The 18,615-nt window shown below is 39.9% G+C and overlaps 1 protein-coding gene across 3 annotated transcripts in view; it reads right to left on the bottom strand.

The window, feature by feature from the left end:
• Positions 1-1,179: 1,179 nt before the first annotated feature.
• Positions 1,180-18,615, bottom strand: part of LOC108702983 (ceramide synthase 6) — a 74,870-nt gene continuing 57,434 nt past the window's right edge. The window contains exons 7-11 of one of the 3 annotated variants that reach the window (XM_041578534.1): positions 9,762-9,890; positions 7,855-7,961; positions 3,467-3,623; positions 2,549-2,572; positions 1,180-1,437 (exon numbers count right to left, since the gene is read on the bottom strand). In XM_041578534.1, coding sequence (XP_041434468.1) covers positions 1,282-1,437; positions 2,549-2,572; positions 3,467-3,623; positions 7,855-7,961; positions 9,762-9,890 — 573 coding nt within the window. In that variant the 3' untranslated portion in view covers positions 1,180-1,281. Of the gene's footprint in view, positions 1,438-2,548; positions 2,573-3,466; positions 3,624-6,997; positions 7,201-7,854; positions 7,962-9,761; positions 9,891-18,615 lie in introns of those variants that run through there. The other 2 variants (XM_018238845.2, XM_041578535.1) reach the window with 2 other exon arrangements.

Below are 18,615 nucleotides of genomic sequence, written 5' to 3'. Positions count from 1 at the left end.
CTTTTTTTCCCAGAAGGCATGAAATACCTTTTGTTGCAGATCCAAGACAGTGCTATACTCACTATCCATATTAGTCAGATATAAACAAGTAAAATTACACAGTTATCAAAATATTTAAAAAAAACAATGAGATCAATAACATATATCTGGTAAAGTTGGCTATACAAGGGCTAGCTTTAAACTGGTGATTCAGCACCTTTAGACAGATTATGCATCTTATCTGCCAATGCATGGAGCCCTCCAATGGGCCTCCCCTACCAATATCAGTCCACAAATCGGGCAGATGGTGACTGGGCAGGTTTGATCTTCCCATCGGATCGAGGACCAAATCAGTTAGCTGGTGTGGTTGTAATCGATGCCTATTTCCAACTTTTTAATCTGACTGTTTTGGCCTGAGCAAGGCCTGAGCAATCAGATTAGCCCGGTGGATAATATATCAGGGTAAAGATCTGCTCCTTTGGCAGGGTCACCTTAACAATGATTCTCATCTATTCCATCTATAATTAAGTTTGGGATGTTTACTTTTGAGAGATGGGGGAGCAAAAGAACAAGTATTAGTATAGGTATACGGTACATCCCCTTTAAAAGACACTTGAGAAAGCACTTATATAAAGGCTCTAAGTGGAAGTATTTGCTCTCACAGAACACACAAAAAGGTTTTTTCTGGGTCCACTTGTTGCCACAAAATAACAGCTCCAGCCTAGCCCACAAGGCACAAGCCACTCTGGGTCACATACAGAATTGAGAGGTCCAACCCTGCATAATTATCAGCTGTATCTTATTCATCCAACTCTCCCTTCTTTCCTTAATTCAATTTTATATTTGCTGACATCCTGTATGCACAGTATTGTACATCTGAAGCATGTTTGCCCTTTAAACTATTAGATAGAGTGTTTAAAATACTGTAAGCTAAAATGTAAACTTATTATATCAGCTTTAAAATCAACAAAAAACAAAATAAAAAAACAAGTAAAAATTAGCAATTTTCTTTTTTTTAACATTTTTTTTTTTCGAAACAAATATAAAAATAAATAGCATCCAGACTTATGAAAATACTTATCCTATAGTGCCAGTTTCTGGAACAATACACACGCCTACACATATTGACAGATATTCCATCATTCACCAAAAAAAAAAAAAAAAAACTCAAACAAAAGAAAATAAAACCCGGCAGTGCACTAGTTGAATGCATTTTTATTCCTAGATTTATTTTGTGATGTGGAGATCTATGAAGGAGCTTATCCAGTTGCAAAGAGTTTATGGTTCTGTGCAGTTGGTGAGCTAGTGCTCCTCAGAAACAGCCGCACCCATGAGATATCCGTTCATTCCATTAGAACTGGTGCCATTGGAAGAAGGATTCTGGGAGTGTTTGGTCCAGCTTACTGAGTCATCTTCATCTGAGCTGGACTCAATATCACTACGGTCATCCTTTGATACCTGTTACAGATAGAAATTGATATTTTGAAAGGCAATTTACAGTTTATTAACGTTAAATATGTTGCACTTTATTTACTAAAGGAGAACTATTACAAGAATGATGATTTAATATAATCTTCAAATCATAAGAATAATATTCTTTCTGAATATATATATATATATATATATATATATATATATATATATATATATATATATATATATATATATATATATATATATATATATATATATAATTAAAAATGATGTACTGTTACTGAAATAATCAAGTTACTCTTCAGCAACTGGAGTCACACACATTTACAACACTGGTATGGGATGGAGCTGAGTGCACTGTTTGGGAAATACTTGGAATGACCAGAGGGTAACTGCGTGTACCATGGTTATGTAAAAAAAAAAACTCCCAGAGACATCTCTGCTTTACCCATTAGATGTAAATGAAAATAATCCTGGCTACAGGTTTTAGGTAGCCCAGGGGGGCATATAACCAAAACCAAGCTGAATTTAAGAAAAGCATACCAATTGTTTCATTTTGAATTATACCTGAGCCTTATTAAAGGCTTAACTTATTCATGCAAGAGCTGTAAAGTCTATCAAACAAGCTGTCCAATATGAGACTCCAGCTAAGAACACGATTTATTACTTTGGGGCACATCTATCAAAGGGTGAAAAAGGGACTGCCACAGTTTACCAGAGGGCTGGATGGCCGCAGCCTTCATCATCATCCCCATAGCCCTCCTACACCTCTATTCCAAAAATGCAACATAGGTTGTGACCGAGTGGAGGGGCATTACAGCATTCGTGGCACGGATGGTTACAGACTGAACTGAAATAGAATTAACAGGAATACCCCACTAAGATTGTTTACGGCCTGTACAGATACATTCTACAAAAGAGCACAGGTATTTCCCTACACTGAGCATAAATATAGTGAAAAATGTACAGTTAAGTGTATGGTGGTCATTTAAGGCTTTAAATGTTCATTTATCAGCCTATTAACCAGTAACTGCACACACCAATGATCATATGTGTACCAGAGCTGGTACAAAAAAACATAGTCATAACAAAATTGAAATGGATGAACATTTTGTAATATCCTCATGAGACTTACATGCAAAGGATTCCATTTTCCAATCTTCCATGACAGCAGAAAGAAACACACACACATGGATAGGTCAGGGTGCAAATAGCAAATAATAGCTGGACTTTCATATAAATAAATACAGTTCTTTAGTTCAATGCCCAAAACACAGACCGAGGGATATAATTTGTCAAAATACTAATTGCTTATCTGGGAGATATTCCCTGTTCAGATTGTATACAAGGATTACCTTCCATTTGTTTTCAATTTACACAATGAAGTATATAGCCTTGACATAACCCTTTAGCCTCTAAATTCCAGTAGTTTAGAGTTGCATTGCATGCATAAATAAAGGTAAAACTTTAATTGCAATTAGGGCCCACTTGAGGTGGAATTTGTTATGTCGGAGCAGTCTAGGTTTGAGAGGGTTAGTAGACATTTCTAGTTGTAGAACTAAATTCCAGTGGCTATGGGATGAAAACCTTTCCCAAAACTCTGCCGTTCACCTCCCCTTTTCTCTATGCTAGGTGGCCCAATTTAAAAAGCACAGAAACTCATCAGCTACTAGAGTAAGATAATTATGTAGGGTAAGAAGGAATGAAACTCTTGCATCTGCAAATAAGACTGGAATGTTATTTTTAGAAAGGATGACATACTTTTAAAAACACAATAGGATGCTACAGTCATGGCCCTGCCAACCTGCACCCCATCAGTTATCTTATGGTTATCTAGAATAGGGCCTGCTAGTAGTATTACACTGTAACAGGACATCAGAATAGTAGATCTATATAAACAATGAACAGGGAGCTGGAATAACAAAGCAGGCAGGACTTTCCATGGAGGCTTCTATTGCATTAAGTGGAGAGCTGGGACCGTAACGGTAATATTAAGTTTAAGGTGATATCATCAATGGAAAAACAAAATATTAATCGAAAGATTTATCCTTACCTTGCATTTGCAAATTGCTTTACATGCAATCTTGATTATGAGATATGACCAAAATAAGTGTAGGGACTGTAGAAGCAGCAGCAGTAGGTTAAATACCCACCAGGAGGGATAAGGACCAACAATTTCCCAGCTCTCAAACAATGTAGTGTTTAAAATCCTGTAAAAAAAAAAAGCCATATTATCCTTTGTTAGAATGGTAAAGAACAACTGAATATAACTAAACAATGATACTGAACAAGGATATAGGCCTTGGCATTTTGTCACAAGCTAAAGGATGCAGTAAAGCATGTGTCCTGTTCATTGTGCTTTATATTCACATTTAAATACAAATTAATGAAATGTTACAGTTTTAAAGCCAAATGCATATATGTGATAGCCTCTGCACTTCAAGTCGGACTAATCCTTTGGAGCATAGTGGTGACCTCACACCACCACTACTGGCACAGAAATTGACACACAATCATTTCACCCAATTGTAGGTCTTAGGGGCAGATTTATCAAAGGTCGAGGTGAATTTTCGATTGAAAAAAATTCAAATTTCAAGCTAGGAAATTGTCCAAATTCGATAACAATTTGAAAAAATCCAAAAATTCGAATATCAAAATTTATCATGTAGCTCCTAGAACCTATTTGGAGTCAATTGGTGGACTAAGTCTAAGTTTTTTTTTGGGAAAAACCTTGAATCGAATTCGATCGAATGCCATATTGCTTCCATTCGTACGATTCTAATTCGCCCGAATATGGACCTATTCGACCAAAAAAAAACTATCACTTAATTTCGGCTGGTCTTTTTGATTTCGACATTTTTTCAATTCAAAATTCGACCCTTGATAAATATTCCCCATAGTTTCTAATTTCTAACACTTCAGTCTGATAATCCCATTACTAATTCTTGTCTTGATTTTGACTATACTCTTTTGGAAACAATTCTGCTGAACCCCATTGATAAGACCCCTTCAATCTGTTCTCCCATGTCTAATTCCATCTTGGTCCTTACTGCCTGTTCTTGATGGCCTACTGCCCTGACACCAACATAAGCCATTTTCACACACGTTTGTTATTATAGGGAATTAAGGCTTTTTTACAACCCAAAATGAATGTGTGAAAACAGTATGCAGGAGGTGTGACCTGTAGAGTATATATATGAATGTATTATGTATGTATAACCTGCACAAAGAATAGGGTGATGTATGTATGTATGGCATGAAGAAAAGATTTAAAGAATTAAGTAGAGTGAATGTATTTACTGAAACTATTTACTGAAAAGAGTGATAATAGTCCATAGCGTAGATGGACTCATGATCTATAAAGAAAGAAATCAGATGGCATGCTAGCTATCTCAAATGATTTCTTAGGATATGATTACATGAATGCATCCTGATATTTTCACTGTAAGCAAAATTATGATTTCAAACCACTAGGTGGCACTTCTGTGCAGGGAGCAAGCATTAAAAGCTGTTCGGCAGCATCTATGATGCCAAGTTATAATCTAATTGCAGATAATACAGCAGTTATATTGATTAGCAATTCCTCAACCACAAAAGCCGGTAATGAAGAATCCTGATAGGAACACAACAGCAGGCAGCAATTTATGTTGTCTTTGAGCTGCAAAAATACAGTAATGGTATTAAATAGACTGTGCAAACAATTTGTATGATATACTGCTTGCAATAACCAACAGTAATGTGAATTAATTAGCTCAATTCACACATTTTATTTGAAAAATAAACATGGGAAAATGTAAGAAAGGTTAACAGTCAGTCAGCAGACAAGATGCATGTACTGCATGCTCTATAGTCTACAGTATATCTATACTGATCATAAAAATATTATTCTGTAATAATAAACCCCCCTACTAGTAGCCTCTGTAGCTAAATGATTGCAACAGGAAAAAATCCAATTATTTCCTAACAGTCTTTTGTACATCTCACTGCACTTTACCAGCACATACATAACACATTAAAGGGAATCTACAATCCTAACATGTATCTGAAAATATTCCCAATTTGTATGTGTTTTCAGTTCTGGAGGTTATTCTTTTAATATATATTAGTTTAAAAAAATTACATATTTTAAAACTACAGTGGAGCAAACTTTTCTTTTCAAGGTCTCAAACCCCTCCATTGCAGCCCTTAGGGCCCTATGCACTAGTTATAAAACTGGCACAAGGCACAGCCTATGGCAGGCGTTGGGTACAGGGGTCCATAGCACTTTATGTCGCTTGATGTAACCAAGGTTGTTTATTGTGAATAAACCACAATCTTTGGACATTTTGGGTTTTGGCAGGTACCACCAACCTCCTACCCCGTCTCTACGCAGTGCTGCCAAATGAACTGGATAAAGCACTATTATTGGGTTGTTAAAAAAAAACATTAATGCCAGGGACCCTCATAAAAGTTTTTTAAAAATCATTAGTGGTCGGGCCCCCCATAAGTTAAAAAAAATGTTGGCGCCAAGGCCCCCCTTACAAGTTAAAATAACAAGAGAATATTTTAACAAAAAACATTGGTGGCAGGGGCCTATAGAGTATTAAAATAATACATTGGTGACTAAGGCTTTAAAAAAACAAAAAAACACACATTGGTGTTCAGTAGAACTTGTGGCTTCAGCTCCTTTCGTGACTTCGGTCTTTTCGCGACTTCAGAACTTTAAGTTTGGCTTTTTTCGCAACATTCGGTCTTTTCGGGGCTTCAGGACTTCAAGTTCGGCTCTTGTCATGATTTTAGGTCTTTTCGTGGCTTCGGGACTTCAAGTTCAGCTCTTTTCGTGACTTTGGGTCTTTTCGCGGCTTTGGGACTTCAAGTTCGGCTCTTTTCGTGACATCTCACCAGAGATACTTCTTTAGCATTTCATAGCAAAGATTCGCTAGTGTTTGTTTATGCCTATCGTAAGTCGCTAGTGATCTTACACATAGGTCAATTTGAATAGAACGGGTACATTAAAGTTGTATGGACGTCTTTATTAGAGATGTTGGTGCAAATGCTTGAATGCCCTACACATGAGCCCACTGTAAAATGAATGTTCCATGGCCCTCAAATGTCTGGGGAAAAATGTTAACTCAAAAAAGTTTAAGTTAGGACTTTTGCAGGCAATCAGCTTTAAAAAAAAGGAGAAGTCACCAGCATTTTTTTTGTTGCACATGTCACTGACAAAAGGTTGCCAAAGTATTTCAAATCATATCTTAATTACACCTTCCCTGAAACTGGTACAGGATTTCATCAGTCTGATAAAAATCTTACAGTAAATACAGCTTGAGATAGTTTAATAATATAGGTATGGGATCTGTTATTCAGAAATAAGTTATCCAGAAAGCTGTCTCCCATATACTTCATTTCATCCATATAATCCAAATTTTTGAAATAAGAAATAAGTAATCCCTATCGGATGCAAAAACAGCCTTTTGTGTTTATGTAATGTTGACATGATTTTCTATTAGCCTTAAGGTATCAAAATCCAAATTACAGAAAGATCCGTTATCCTGAAAACTCCAGGCCCTGAGCATTTTTGGTAACAGGTCCCATACCTATACAATATATATATGATATACAACTTTTCACACATTTTAATACAAAACTACAGTATATAAGAAAGGACCCATAAACTTAACTTGTCACATTAAACTCCTCTGCTCTCCAAAGAAGGTGGTCAAAACTGCTATTCCAGTATATAACACAGGCAGATAAAAAAGTAATTTTGATGTATCAATATAAACCCAGATCTCTTTGGATGCAGTGCTGAAAAACAAATGTGTTAAATTTCTTGTGCAAGAACCCCTTAGACAAATAACATGGAGCTGAGTGGACACATGGCAAACAAAGTTCTCCTTGGAGATTTGTTATCCATTACATACGTAGTTCACCGTTTCCTATTTTAGTTTTTATTCAATTAGTTTTTATACTTTTTGAATTCTTCTTCTTCTTCTCTCTAGCAGTAGGGGTTACAGACCCTGACATCAAACGACAATTATACTTTTATTGGTACATGTTATTACTCATCTCTCTTTTCAGGCTTTCTCCTATTCAGCTTTCAGTTTCTCATTGAAACCACTGCCTGGCTGCTAGGATAATTTGGGCTCTAGCCAACGGACTGCTGATGAAATTTCACACTGGAGAGCCGCTGAACAAAGAGCTAAAGAATTAAAAAAATATAAAAGGATGACTCAATGCAAAACTGTCTACATCACACTTAAAGTTAAAGTAAAGGTGAACTTCCCTTTTAAGTTCTCAGCTGGCTTTGGAGCTATAGAAGAGTTTGCTGAACATTGATAAACTGGGTTAAACAACACCAGTATGAAAGGCTTTTGCAGATGTAAAGGAGAACGGATTCTATTTACAGAACACAGGATTGGGCTGTGTAGGACATACAAGCCAAAATAACAGAAGACTTACCATAAGGGAAATACCCCCAGTCTTGCTATTAAAAACACCAAAGCAAACAGGGCGAAGAGAAGGTCACATAATTTTTGGCATTTTGAATAATTTGCCATTTTTGCAGCCTAGAGGAAACATACACATGCTTAAATGAACATTTGCTCTGTAGAATAATTTTAAGCACCCAGAAATAATTCAGCAGTATTACATGAAACACTCCTACTGTACGTTTAGTTTATTGTTGGCATTCACTATGAATTATATCAAATCCTTTCATTTTGGTTTAGTTTTTAGGGATTTCTCACCATGGTGGCGGAGATGGTGGTATTTTGCTAGAACATGAAGAGAAACTTTATATGATTTATGACACTCAAAAAGGCACCATGTAGCTATGTGGAAAATATCACCTACAAGGCCTTAAAATTAATTACAGTTTTAAAAAGTAATTCTACGTTTTGGTACAAGCGGCTTCTTGGTCTGGTATGCTTAGGTGAAGAAAATGTAGCTGAAGGGACACACTAGTACTAATGTATTGGGGTATATTAAGAATCACACCTCCATGCCCTACTTCAGTTTAGTAGACATTATCCCTGTGGTGGTTCCTTGAAAATCTCAGGTATCAAACAATAACTCTGCTTCCCTCACTGTGTCATGGAACCCACCATGGAAGAGTTAAAGCATGCATAATAATGTTATTCACGATTTTTTAACTTCTGGTGAGACTTTATTTAATTTTATTTTGCATTAGATGAGGCAACAATGTTGATGCTCCTGTCTCTTGCTGTCTTGAATAAGTGAAGGCAAGCAGAATGACATGAAATACAGAGTGTTTCCCACTGTAAGAGACTACAACCTACAGAAGGCAGAAACACTGGGGGTCATTTATCAACACTGGGCAAATTTGCCCATGGGCAGTAACCCATGGCAACCAATCAGATTGCTGCATTCATTGTACTGCTTGCAGCTGGCTTTAAAAAGCTAATCACTGATTGGTTGTTATAGGTTACTGCCCATGGGCAAATTTGCCCAGTGTTGATAAATGAGCCCTAGTATGTTTGAGTAGTATATAAAATAGTTTATTATTGATACGGCTGTCCTTGATAAAATGGGTCGTTGGGGAACATGGGAATGCCTGCAGTTAGACTACAGGATGTGGCAGTGAATTTAAAACACATAAAACAGCTTGGAAGATACTGTAAGAGTGGGTGGAGGTTATCCGAAGGGCAGATGGATGCTCATTAGAAAAACATTATAGCAGTTGGTAAACGGAATATTTGGAGTCAGGAGCAGAGATACAGGGTTGCTGAACAATATCAAGCAAATGAAGAAGTCTTTTGCTTAACTTTAACAATGCTATAGTATTTGCAAAGAGCCTTGAGATTAAACAGAAGATGGAAATGCAAAATCGGATGATGTCTAATAGCTTAGTTACTTTATATAATATCTGCACTTCATGATAATAAGACAGAGGTAGTTGGAGAAAGATGGGTATATCTACCCGTTCAGCTTGATTACCTAACAAGAAGATCACACATCTTTACAGATTCACATATAGCCTTTCAACAGGTGCCATATCAGAGACATTCAGAACCCTTAGGTCCATTCAGCTGGTATTTGCCAGTAAAATAGTTAGATTTGGCTGGCTCATTTGGTATTCATCTGGAAACTTGCTGGCTTTATTCTCGCATGTACACCCACCTTTAGGGTTATGTCGTGCAGGAAGATAGGAAGTTGCTACTTCATTGCAGGTTTAATTGCTTTCTGAAGGGCAGGTGGCCAATACTGCCCAATTACATAAGAATGAAACTTGCGAACTAGAAGCAATACATACACAAAGTGCCTCCACGTTACTTCCATAAAGGTCCAAGTGAAAACCTTTTCATGGATACTTACACATAAAGGAATCTATCATTTTATCATCTCACCTCTAGTAGAACATCAGCCATGTCATGGAGCCCCATCACTAGGGTACCTACTCGCACCATGTTATTCACGTATGAAAAGGTAATCAATGAGATTGTACCGAGGTGATGAAGAAACATGATGCCAAAGTCCTGAAAAGATAATGACAAAACAAAATGTAATGGATGGAGTGCCCAGCCTGAAAAAATGAACACAAATTATTTACAGTCCTGAATACACGTGTCACTAGATGAGGGTTATCTATAATCTATTTATGTGCTAAGTGAAGCTTGACCAAATGTTTACCTGGAATAGGAAGCTTAAATCCAAAAAGTGTGGAAACAAGGAATACCTCCTATTTGAAGCATGTACCTACATTTCCAAAACTGGGCGCTGGGAGCTGAGAGGTTGCCATGGATATAAAAATATTTTTTTTCTCCTTAGAAAATAGCTATTCCATCATTATACATACATGGATTATGGATCTAGTAGTGATATGATACACAATATGGCACAAAAGCAGAGTATATTTACTATTAGTCTATCATTCAGTATCACTAAACAATTATGATGAAATTCAAATGAAAGATATAAATCAACTAAATACTTTGGAAGAATGTGAAATTGGTTTTGTGCAGTTATGATAACTCACCAGAAACTGCTCAAATGTACATTTCCGAATCAAAGCTAAATCAGTTAAACCATACCTCCCACCATTTTAAAAATGGAAAGAGGGACAAAGAGTTTTGCCGCACGCAGTGGCCCATTTTATGGCCACACCCCCTAATTACCATGTCCATTTTACAAAATTTGGCAGTTTATGGAAAGTTGGAACATATTTTTGGGGGTTTTAGGGTCATGTTTTATGTGTTATTACAGTTTTGCTAATTAAGGTGAATTGCCCTTTAAGCTGCAAGTCACAGTTTCTCCAAGAGACTATTAAATAGTTACAATTGTTTCTTTGCTTATCGTAAATTGTTTCAAAAGTATCTAAGTGAACCTGCCAGGTATTCTTGGTTCTCTGCCAAAAGCCAATTAGGTTTTAGAAACTTTTTATCTTTTTCTGTCTGGTCAGTGCAGGAGATCAAAGAGAAAGTCGGGATGTTTCAGTAACAATCCGGGACTGCGGGTTGAGCTGTCAAAATCGGGATTGTCTCGCAAAAAACAGGACAGTTGGGAGGTATGGTTAAATAGTTCAAAACTCTCAATCTTCTCACTGTCTTTAGACTCCTGCTGTCATCTACTCCATTGTCTTATCTATTTATTTTAAAAGCTCTAATGCAACAGCAGCAAGTGAACTACAATTCTGAAACACATCTCCCAGAAGAGTGCAATGAAAGGCACACATTTCTTGCACTTTGCAACATGCCCTCTGGTCCAGCTCTTTTTGCTCCCAGTATAGAGAACAGCAGCTAAGCCTTCCTATGCACAGTGTCACTGCAGCACTGTATTAATAAGCAGCAGGCAGGTGTCATAAAATAAGCATTTCCTTTGTACATAGCCATAGGCAGGTGTTAAGTGCAGGGTTGCTTTGTGCCCAATAATGCTGTAATCTAAACCTTGCAGATAGTAGCAAATCCCACAGGAACTAGTACTCCATGGAGGGGTCCTAAGGGGCAGAGGAAGCCAAATGGGATGTAAACATTGTTGGTAAGCAACACTTTACTCAAATGTTGGTAAACTACATATGCTAAATAGAAGAGTAAAGGGTTTGACTGGATTAAGGTACATTGCATACCTTAACCAAGGGATTAAATGGCATCAAACACCTTAGTTTATGTATTAAATATGTTAAGCATTTATTGCAACATCAAGCCTTTTCCATTAATGCATTTCTACAGTAAACAGCATGGCAAAGCCATTATACCAAGCTTCATAATTAGCTCCAAATCATAAGTCAAGAGCAAAAGCCTATGAAGAACTATGTTATGATGATTCAGACCACAAACCCAAATCGATTTTTTCCACAATCAATACAGCATTCATTCCTCTGCTTCACAAGGGCTCTCCCCAGCCTTTAATAAATACACTAGCGCAGGGCTATTTGAAACTATGATTTTCCTTAATAGAACTGAAAGTGAGTCATTCATAATTTTTGTGTTCCAGAAATTTGTCCTGCTATGAGAAAAACAATGATAGAGTGGATTATTTCAGCCAATGTGTTCAAAGGGGACACTCACCCTCACAAAATGTATTATTTTCAATTAGAAAACACCAAATAAAGATATTCTTCAATTATTTTAGTTTTTCAAAATTGTATTGTTTTTCTAAACTTTTTAAATTAAACATTCAGTAAGTATCTTTTGTCCCCTTGTGCCCCTGTAGCAGCTGACTCATGCCATGGCTATAGCTCTCTAAGCTGTTCTATATACAATTCTATATATTTGTTGCAGGCATTTCACAGCGGTAGCAACAATAGCTTTAGACTCTACTAAGCATGCTCTCTGGTTGCAATCTTTGACAGCAACTAATGTAGGAAACTGTAACAGACTTAAGTAAAGCTTAAAGGGATACTATTGCAAAAACAACAATATAAATAAAAATGATACCCACTTTTGGCATGAGCTCTTGCAGCTGAGCACAATTGCCTGTCTCTTTGCTCACTGGGACCTTTTCCCCATCCCCTTTATGCTCACAGTGTAATCCAACCCTTCCCATACTTTGATCCATTGGTGCTAAATGTAATAGGTGGAGTACAGACGTATGGTGGAAATAAGAAAGGGCTGATGGGATTTGTCCTTGGCTGGGGCCCACCAGGGAATTCTCTGACCAGTCTAGGTTCCAAGTGTAACAATGTGTTCTTTGCACCTAAAGTTCTTCCTACAATCTCACAAAAACTCTAGCTACCCAATCATTGTCAAACTATAACTCCTAGCCACTCTATCTTATAATATCTTACTATTCCAGCACATTAGGCTCTGTGTTGGCCTCTTCAGCATTTCACTTTAGAAATTCCCCATTCCAAAACCTTTAGGTTTTTTTACTCCGTATTAAAGGTGATCTTCCATGACATTCCCCAGTGTCAAGTCTAAACGAGAGGTTGGAATGAGCAAGTAGCAATGAGAATGAAAATAGCAGCACTGTGCCTCTGTAAATCAGTCCTCCTATTACACCTAGCGTATTCATGAGTAATATGCCAGTCATGCCTCCTTACTTAAAAGGGAGATTGAAACAAACCTCATTAGTGAGATTTCACACACAAAGCCAAAAAGAGAAAATCTTAATGTGAAAGAAAAATAATAAGCATGTTGAATGCTGTCTCATTTTTTTAACTCAGAGGATATGCAAAGACCAAATTGCATTTTTGATATAAAATGTAAATACAGCAGTGAAATGATATCTGTATAGGGATGTAGCGAACGTCGGAAAAAAAGTTCGCGAACATATTCGCGAACTTGCGCAAAAATGCGAACGGTTCGCGAACGGTTCGCGAACCCCATAGACTTCAATGGGAAGGCGAACTTTAACATCTAGAAAAGACATTTCTGGCCAGAAAAATGATTTTAAAGTTGTTTAAAGGGTGCAACGACCTGGACAGTGGCATGCCAGAGGGGGATCAAGGGCAAAAATGTATCTGAAAAATCTGCCTGTGTGTGCTTGGAAGAGATAGTGTAGGGGGAGAGCTGTTAGTGATTTCAGGGACAGATGATAGTAAGTTTGCTGGCTAGTAATCTGCTTGATACTGCTCTGTATTGGAGGGACAGAAGTCTGCAGGGATTTGAGGGACATTTTAGCTTAGGTAGCTTTGCTGGCTAGTAATCTACTGTTCTCTTTAAACAACTGCCATACGTTGACCTTGTAGGCATTGTTTGCCCAGTTTTTTTGGACGCAGCCACTGAAGAACAGTTGCCAGAAAAAATATGCCATATAAATGCTGAAAATAGTAATTTTTCGCCATACGTTGACCTTGTAGACATTGTTTGCCCAGTTTTTTTGGTTGCAGCCACTGAAGCACAGTTGCCAGAAAAAATATGCCACATAAATGCTGAAAATAGTCATTTTTTGCCATATACGTTGAGTCAACGTATGGCAAAAAATGACTATTTTCAGCATTTATATGGCATATTTTTTCTGGCCTCTGTGCTTCAGTGGCTGTGGCCAAAAAAACTGGGCAAACAATGCCTACAAGGTCAACGTCGTTGACCTTGTAGGCATTGTTTGCCCAGTTTTTTTGGCCACAGCCACTGAAGCACAGAGGCCAGAAAAAATATGCCATATAAATGCTGAAAATAGTGATTTTTTTGGTCGCAGCCACTGAAGCACAGTTGCCAGAAAAATTATGCCATATAAATGCTGAAAATATAAATTTTTTTGGTTGCAGCCACTGAAGCACAGAGGCCAGAAAAATTATGCCATATAAATGCAGAAAATAGTCATTTTTTTGGTCGCAGCCACTGAAGCACAGTTGACAGAAAAATTATGCCATATAAATGCTGAAAATATAATTTTTTTTGGTTGCAGCCACTGAAGCACAGAGGCCAGAAAAATTATGCCATATAAATGCAGAAAATATGCATTTTTTTGGTCGCAGCCACTGAAGCACAGTTGCCAGAAAAATTATGCCATATAAATGCTGAAAATAGTAATTTTTTTGGTTGCAGCCACTGAAGCACAGAGGCCAGAAAAATTATGCCATATAAATGCAGAAAATATGCATTTTTTTGGTCGCAGCCACTGAAGCACAGTTGACAGAAAAATTATGCCATATAAATGCTGAAAATATAAATTTTTTTGGTTGCAGCCACTGAAGCACAGAGGCCAGAAAAATTATGTCATATAAATGCAGAAAATAGGCATTTTTTTGGTCGCAGCCACTGAAGCACAGAGGCCAGAAAAAATTAAACCAGTAGGGTTTGCACCCTAGTTTGTAACGGTGGCGGAGGGAGGAGGAGGACGCTAAAGGACAGCTGTGTGTGGAGTCATGAGGCTTGAAGAGAAGGACAGCTGCATAGAAGTCAGAACAAGTCTTCCGGCGTGCAGTAACCCTCCGAGATCCACCCCTCATTCATTTTAATAAAGGTCAGGTAATCGACACTTTTGTGACCTAGGCGAGTTCTCTTCTCAGTTACAATCCCTCCTGCTGCACTGAAGGTCCTTTCTGAGAGCACACTTGAGGCTGGGCAAGACAAGAGGTTCATGGCAAATTGTGACAGCTCTGGCCACAGATCAAGCCTGCGCACCCAGTAGTCCAGGGGTTCATCGCTCCTCAGAGTGTCGATATCTGCAGTTAATGCCAGGTAGTCCGCTACCTGCCGGTCGAGGCGTTCTTTGAGGGTGGATCCAGAAGGGTTGTGGCGCTGCCTTGGACAGAAAAACTTTTGCATGTCTGACGTTACAGACTGGCCAAAGGGCTTTGTCCTTGCAGGTGTGCTCGTGGCAGGATTACTGGCACCTCTGCCCCTGGAATGTTGATGAGTTCCTGAAGTGACATCACCCTTAAAAGCATTGTACAACATGTTTTGCAGGCTGGTTTGTAAATGCCGCATCTTTTCGGACTTGTGGTATGTTGGTAACATTTCTGACACTTTATGCTTGTACCGAGGGTCTAGTAGCGTTGCGACCCAGTACAGGTCCTTCTCCTTAAGCCTCTTGATACGGGGGTCCTTCAACAGGCATGACAGCATGAAAGACCCCATTCTCACAAGGTTGGATGCAGAGCTATCCATCTCCGCTTCCTCATTATCAAGGACTGCATCATCCACGGTCTCCTCCCCCCAGCCACGTACAAGACCAGGGGTCCCCAAAAGGTCACCACTAGCCCCCTGGGAAGCCTGCTCCTGTTGGTCCTCCTCCTCCTCCTCCACAAAGCCACCTTCCTCCTCTGACTCCACTTCTGGCACCTCTCCCTGCGTTGCAGCAGGTGCCTGGGTTCGTTCTGGTGATTCCGACCAGAAATCGTGCGCTTCCAGCTCCTCGTCACGCTGGTCTACAGCCTCATCTGTCACTCGTCGCACGGCACGCTCCAGGAAGAAAGCGAAGGGTATTAGGTCGCTGATGGTGCCTTCGGTGCGACTGACCATATTTGTCACCTCTTCAAAAGGTCGCATGAGCCTGCAGGCATCGCGCATAAGCACCCAGTAACGGGGGAAAAAAATCCCCAGCTGTGCAGATCCAGTCCTACCACCCAGTTCAAAAAGGTACTCGTTGACGGCCCTTTGTTGTTGCAGCAGACGTTCCAACATAAGGAGCGTTGAATTCCAGCGAGTCTGGCTGTCAGAAATCAAACGCCTGACTGGCATGTTGTAGCGCTGCTGAATGTCAGCAAGGCGTGCCATGGCTGTGTAGGAACGTCTGAAATGGGCCGACACCTTTCTGGACTGGGTGAGAACGTCCTGGAATCCTGGGTACTTGGAGACAAAACGTTGGACTATTAAATTTAACACATGTGCCATGCAGGGCACATGTGTTAAATTGCCTAGTCTCAACGCTGCCAACAGATTGCTTCCATTGTCACACACCACTTTTCCGATCTGCAGTTGGTGTGGGGTCAGCCACCGATCGGCCTGTGACTGCAGAGATGACAGGAGTACAGATCCGGTATGGTTTTTGCTTTCCAGGCACGTCATCCCCAAGACAGCGTGACAACGGCGTACCTGGCACGTCGAATAGCCTAGGGGGAGCTGGGGGTGCACAGGTGTGGAGGAGGAGAAGGAGGACCCAGCAGCAGAGTAAGAAGAAGAAGAAGACGAGGTAGAGAGCGATGGAGGAGTAGAGGTGGTGGCAGAACCGCGTGCAATCCGTGGCGGTGACACCAACTCCACTGTTGTTGTTGAGCTACCCATTCCCTGCTTCCCAGCCATTACCAAGTTCACCCAGTGGGCAGTGTAGGTGACATACCTGCCCTGACCATGCTTGGAGGACCATGCGTCAGTAGTCATATGGACCTTTGGCCCAACACTAAGTGACAGAGATGCGGTAACTTGGCTCTGCACATGTTGGTACAGGTGTGGTATTCCCTTTTTAGAAAAAAAATTGCGGCTGGGTACCTTCCACTGCGGTGTCCCAATTGCTACAAATTTGCGGAAGGCCTCAGAGTCCACCAGCTGGTATGGTAAAAGCTGGCGGGCTAAGAGTGCAGACAAGCCAGCTGTCAGACGCCGGGCAAGGGGGTGACAGTCAGACATTGGCTTCTTACGCTCAAACATGGCCTTCACAGAAACTTGGCTGGTGGCAGATGACTGGGAATGGGAACAGGTGGTCAAGGTGGAAGGCGGAGTGGAGGGTGGTTCAGACGGGTCAAGGAGAGCAGAGGTAGAGCAGTAAGATGCTGGACCAGAAGGAGTGTGGCTTTTAGTTTGCCTGTTGCCTTTGAGGTGTTGCTCCCAAAGTGCTTTGTGCTTGCCGCTCATGTGCCTTCGCATAGAAGTTGTACCTATGTGGCTGTTGGGCTTACCAAGGCTCAGTTTCTGACTGCACTCATTGCAAATTACAATGCTTTTGTCAGAGGCACACACATTAAAAAAATCCCACACTGCTGACTTTTTGGAAGTGTGCGATCTGGCGGTAACAGTAGAAGTTGGCGGAGTTGGCGGTATTGGCGGCAATGGCGGGTGCGTTGGCCGGCTGAACACAGGTGCCGATACATGTTGTTGCCCTACAGATCCCTGCGGGCTGTCCTCCCTGCTTCTTCTAAGTCTTATTCTCCTACTGCCTCTCTGACTCTCCGTCTCTCCATCTGAACTACCCTCCTCTTGCTCTCTTCTACTAGGCACCCACAAAACATCAATCTCCTCATCATCATTCTCCTCAGATGCATCAATTTCTTCTGACACATCACAGAAGGAAGCAGCAGCGGGGACCTCCTCCTCATCACTCATTATGTCCATCTCTATCGTGTTCTCTGCCAGAATTAAATCTGGTGTAAGGTCCTCATCTCCTTCATCTTCTTCTGGCAATAATGGTTGCGCATTACTCAGTTCAAGAAACTCATTGGAAAATAACTCCTCTGACCCCAGTGAAGAAGGGGCACCGGTGGTGGAGGAAGTGTTACGTGGGGTGGCCATAGCAGTGGAGGATGAGGAGGATGTTGTGGTAAAGTTAGAAACGGTAGAGGATGGGGTGTGCTGTGTAAGCCAGTCAACTACCTCTTCAGCATTTTGGGAGTTCAGGGTCATTGGCTTTTTAAAACTGGGCAATTTGCTAGGGCCACAGGATTGCATAGCAGCACGGCCCCTAGCACGGCCTCTGCGTGGCGGCCTGCCTTTGCCTGGCATTATTTTTAAAAAAACAACAACAACAACAAAAACTCAGTTGGTTTTTCTGGAAACGATAATACACACAGCTAGATGGCGGGTTGAAGAAAACACTGTGCAAATAATGCCTACAAAGTCAACGTATACACTACTACAGCGGTGGATACGGATTACGTAAAATATATGAATGCTGCTTGAAAAAAAGTAACTCAAGTGGTTTTTCTAGAGACGATAATATTATCAATATTTAGACAAAATGTGAACAAGGTCACACAGCTCGATGGCGGGTTGAAGAAAACAGTGTGCAAATAATGCCTACAAGGTCAACGTATACACTACTACAGCGGTGGATACGGATTACGTAAAATATATGAATGCTGCTTGAAAAAAAGTAACTCAAGTGGTTTTTCTAGAGACGATAATATTATCAATATTTAGACAAAATGTGAACAAGGTCACACAGCTCGATGGCGGGTTGAAGAAAACAGTGTGCAAATAATGCCTACAAGGTCAACGTATACACTACTACAGCGGTGGATACGGATTACGTAAAATATATGAATGCTGCTTGAAAAAAGTAACTCAAGTGGTTTTTCTAGAGACGATAATATTATCAATATTTAGACAAAATGTGAACAAGGTCACACAGCTCGATGGCGGGTTGAAGAAAACAGTGTGCAAATAA

This window comes from Xenopus laevis, chromosome 9_10S (genome assembly GCF_017654675.1).
Source record: "Xenopus laevis strain J_2021 chromosome 9_10S, Xenopus_laevis_v10.1, whole genome shotgun sequence".
NCBI lineage: Eukaryota > Metazoa > Chordata > Amphibia > Anura > Pipidae > Xenopus > Xenopus laevis.
Note: the sequence above shows the minus strand (reverse complement) of the source record. Positions and strands in the feature narration are given on the sequence as shown.